Raw genomic sequence first — 4,429 nt, forward strand, 5'->3', positions numbered from 1 at the left:
TATATATATATATATATATTGTTTTTATTCATTTTGCCAAGTTTGGTAACATCAAAGGAAAACTTAAAAGTCATGTGTTCTATGTGTACTCATCATGGCATAGATGACTTTCCAAAAAGATCCATTTGGTTCTCATCCTCACACCTTGATCAGTCAGAGTGAATTAAAGAGCGAGAATAGAGCTGAAACGTTTCGGCAGTTAATAGATCAGTCCATCGACAGATGATTAAATAATCAACCACTGAGTCGTGTTTTTAAATAAAAGTGGGTTTTTGGCACGTTTTAGTTCACAAATATCAACATTTGATGGTTTTCTTTGGGACAGTTTTTCTTTTTAATCAAATGTGTTAATTATTTCAAACCTCACTTTAGTCCTTCATGATAATAAAGAGAATATTTTGGATACTTAGTGGGACCAAACAAGCAGCTCAAAGACATGACTTTGATGGATATTTTCTATCGCACTATATTATCACATTATATTTTATTTTATATTGTGATTATTACAAATGATTAATGATGAGACAAGGAATAATTGGCAGATAAAATGATAACAAAAATAATGGATAGTTGCCACATTAGACAAAAACAGATATATAATCATTAGAGAGTTTATACAAAGTGTTTTTGTTTTTTTGACTCCACAGCCTGTGGTTGAACATCACAGCAGCAGAAAGCAGGAGGGGGAGGAGAAGAGGAAGATGATAATGCAGCACATCCTAACTCATGGGACACTGTGGCGGAGGGCAGTGGTGCGCCCATTGCTGGTGGGCGTCACTGTCCCTGAGCCAACAGTAGCATTGTGTTGCTGTGCCCTCCGTCTGACACCACCGCCACCTACAGGCCGCCACTGGCTCTCAACCTCAGCCTCCAGCAGGGCGGCACATCAGCCAAAACACCAGCCCCCACAGGAGGAACCACACTCCAGCTCCACACCTCCATCACAGGATGTCCAGAAAGGGCAAACTGTGCCTGATGCTGTAGAGGTAGACCCTTTGCAGGACAAGTCCATCGGCCTATTCCAGAGGTTTAAGAAGACCTTCAAACAATATGGGAAAGTGATGATCCCTGTACACCTGGTGACGTCCTCTGTCTGGTTTGGAACCTTCTATTATGCTGCTATGAAGTGAGTCTACTTCCAACCAGGGGTGGGACAGAACACTGCTAGAAGGGGAGGGGGCTTTGTTTGTGGGCCCTCCTCCCCAGTCACTGGATGATATAATCAGTAATATTGTACAGTACAGAAATAAATGCAAATGAACCAGTTTTGTATAACTACAATATTTTAATAACTGCGTGCGTGCGCGCGCACGCATTCGTGGGGTTCGAAAACTGGGAGCCCACTTGCTGGACCCCACAAGCTTGTTAAAGCTGTTTGAGGATTAAGACTTGGGTTAAGGGTTGGGTTTACAGTTTAGGGTAAGGGTTGAGGATGGATAAGGTTAAGGTATATCAATGACAGGTCACAAACATAGCTGTATGTGTGCATGTATGTTGGAGGCTACTTTAAATCTCTTTTCTTCTCTTCATGTTTTGCTTCCACTCAGAGGTGTGAATGTCCTGCCATTCCTGGAGGTGATTGGTCTACCTGAGTCATTAGTTGGCCTTTTGAGAGACTCTTCGAGTGGCTACGCTCTGACTGCGTATGCCATGTACAAGGTAATTTAATCCAGGATCCTCTGGGTTTATTGTTTTCAAACATTTTGGGCCTGGGACACCCGATGAACCGCAAGTGTCTTTGCCAGTTTCAGACCGACATGGTTGTCATTTTCCCAACCAGCACCCAGGTTCTTTAAATAGCAAGTACACTTGTGCCAATCTGAGCACCCATGAGTGTGCTTGTCTTAAAATGAGGTGTGGTCAGGTGCCTTGCTATCTTCATGCAGTGGAAAGCAATTTCGCCTGGTCTGAAGTTGATTGTCACTGCCTGGCTGTGAAAGCGAATGGCAGGTGGCACTCTGATTGGTTTATTGCACGTTAATGCCAAAACACACCCATGATTAATTAAGACTACAACCCCTGACCATTTTTTTCTGTCGTTATATTAGGATTTGGACACGCCCTAAATGTACTGCCATGCGCTTTAGACCGTTAGAGTCAACCTTTAGAGCAGAGCCCTTTGGCTTCATTTCCTCATTTATCATTTTGTTAGTTTAAAGCACACTCACTGCCAGGTTTTTTGAATTTACGCAGCTTTGATTTGCTTGTGTCACTGCCTCAGTCAGTGTACATTTGAAAAAGTAGGTGCAGTATATCTACTGAGTGATTCGTGAGGGATGGATTCAGAAGTTCACTTTGCTCTACTGAGTGTCTTTTTCTTTGTTTTCTTACAGATTGCTACTCCTGCTAGATATACGGTAACTCTGGGCGGCACATCATTATCTGTTCAGTATCTCCGCAAGCACGGCTACTTATCCACACCGCCGCCAGTTAAAGACTACATCCAGGATAAAATGGAGGAGACAAAGGAGAAATTTACAGAAAAGATGGAGGAGACAAAGGGCAGATTTTCAGAGAAAATGGAGGAAACAAAAGAGCGCTTCTCTGAGAAAATGGAAGAGACTAAGGACAAGCTTTCTGAGAAACTGCAGGAAACCAAAGACAGAGTCTCTGAGGGAAAATCGTTTTTTAGAAAGAAAAACGATTAGCAAATCACATTTACAGGTGGCGCCCCTGGATAAATAATCCTATTTTAATCTTGACAAGTCGTCATTGAATTGGGGGCAAGTAACAGACAGCACTTCAGAGACTGTTTGGAAAGAAGAGAGAGACGTTGCACTATCTTTGTCCTGAAATGTCACCTCACATCCTAGTTATCACCTGTTGTCTATTTAAGTGTCACATTCAATCCCTCGTTGTCCAAACCCTGCCACCATCCACTGTAAGTGTAGACTAGACAGCAGCTTAGCAGACTGCTGCCAATGCTACATCCTGGCTCAGTCATCTCTGACTGGATTTACACAGGCTCAAGTGATCTGGACTTTAACTCTTTGTTGGCTGTTTAAAGAGGAGACTTCATATAGGAGACTTCATCCATATACATGGGGGGGAAATAGAGCTCCAGGCTTCATTTGCCTTTGTAAAAGCAGCATTAAAAGATGTATACAGTTAAAGACTGTATGGGAGAGAGCTGTACTAATGCATCTGGTTGCAACTTGAAGCTTATGGTTATGTGTACTATCAACGCCTTTCTGAAGACCGGGTCTCACCTTGTGTCTTTTCTAATGTAATGAGAAAGAAAAAACGTTTTCTAATGTGTTTTTATTTGACAGCCAAAACTATTATGGAGGTACAGTGGTGTGGAGGCTTTATTTTGGTGTCTGTAACATTTAATGAAGTGACTGAAAGTTGTGTATGAAATGACAAAATCAGATGATTGTTTGGAGGCTGCAGTCAGTTTACATGTGATGAGTTATGTCAGTCTTACATGTAAATGGATACAGTGTAGTTCATACAGTAGTCTGTATGAACAGAGGAAACTTACACATGGACATAGTAAAGTGTTGACAGTGTACCACTTTGCCAGCTGAAATGTGTTTGGTACTTTGGTAAATAGACAAATGCTCTTGTCAGAATTTCAAACAGACGTGTGGTTCAACCCACAACTGAATAAAGTGAAATGCTAATCATCAAAGTTTGTGTGCCATGTTTGTAGGCCGTATGAGACAACTAAGACTACTTGTGATTATACTTTCTGAAAGATGATCAGATGCTTATGGTAGATACATTTAAAGAACCCCCTCTGATGAAAACATGTTTTTAACCTTGTTAACATCCATACATTATACTGTATAACACAAGACTTGTTATGAGTAAAACAATCAGTGTTTCCACCTCGAACTGTAGTGAACCAATGACAGTTTCATACGTCACAAACCTCAGAAACCAATCCTGTCAACTTGTGGGGGTGGGGCTAAATAAACCAGAAAGCTTGTCAGTACAGAGAGAGAGAGTTACCATTAGCACAACCGCTAACACTGTGTCAGCCACTGCCAGTTACAAGCTAACAAACAACATAAACAAATAAAGATGCTAACTACGCTAACAGTTCTGATCCGTCTGCTAGTCTCTGGTTCTGGTCTCAGACTCCTCATCTGAGTCTGGGTCTGACTGAGGCTCAAACATGAGGCTGAGTCTCTCTGATGTTTCCTCCTCTGACCATCTTGATACTCTCTCTTTCACCTGTCCACCTGGAGCCAGCAGGTGGTGGGCGGGGCATAAGGCCTCATCCACATTTCTCAACGAGGAAGTAAGAAGAGATGAGTTTCAGACCCAGGTTTTGATTTTTTTTTTTTTTTTTTTTACTTTTATGTGGGAAAATCATGTTAAACTAAATATTAATTGTAGCAGATTTTTTTTAAGGTTATATTTTGGGGCATATTTGTCTTTAATCAGACAGCACAGTGAAAGATAGACAGGAAATTCAGGG

At 41.5% G+C, this 4,429-nt stretch overlaps 1 protein-coding gene across 1 annotated transcript in view; it reads left to right on the plus strand.

Annotated features, from left to right (window-relative positions):
- mims1b (mitochondrial inner membrane scaffold 1b) overlaps positions 1-3,634 on the plus strand; it is a 5,783-nt gene extending 2,149 nt beyond the window's left edge. The window contains exons 2-4 of the mRNA XM_023418664.2: positions 648-1,126; positions 1,548-1,659; positions 2,334-3,634. Coding sequence (XP_023274432.1) covers positions 702-1,126; positions 1,548-1,659; positions 2,334-2,648 — 852 coding nt within the window. The 5' untranslated portion in view covers positions 648-701 and the 3' untranslated portion in view covers positions 2,649-3,634. The remainder of the gene's footprint in view (positions 1-647; positions 1,127-1,547; positions 1,660-2,333) is intronic.
- The last annotated feature ends 795 nt before the right edge of the window (positions 3,635-4,429 follow it).

Source organism: Seriola lalandi, unplaced genomic scaffold (genome assembly GCF_002814215.2).
Source record: "Seriola lalandi dorsalis isolate HSWRI2012SDOR001 ecotype SW California unplaced genomic scaffold, Sedor1 jcf7180002054583, whole genome shotgun sequence".
NCBI classification, from domain to species: domain Eukaryota; kingdom Metazoa; phylum Chordata; class Actinopteri; order Carangiformes; family Carangidae; genus Seriola; species Seriola lalandi.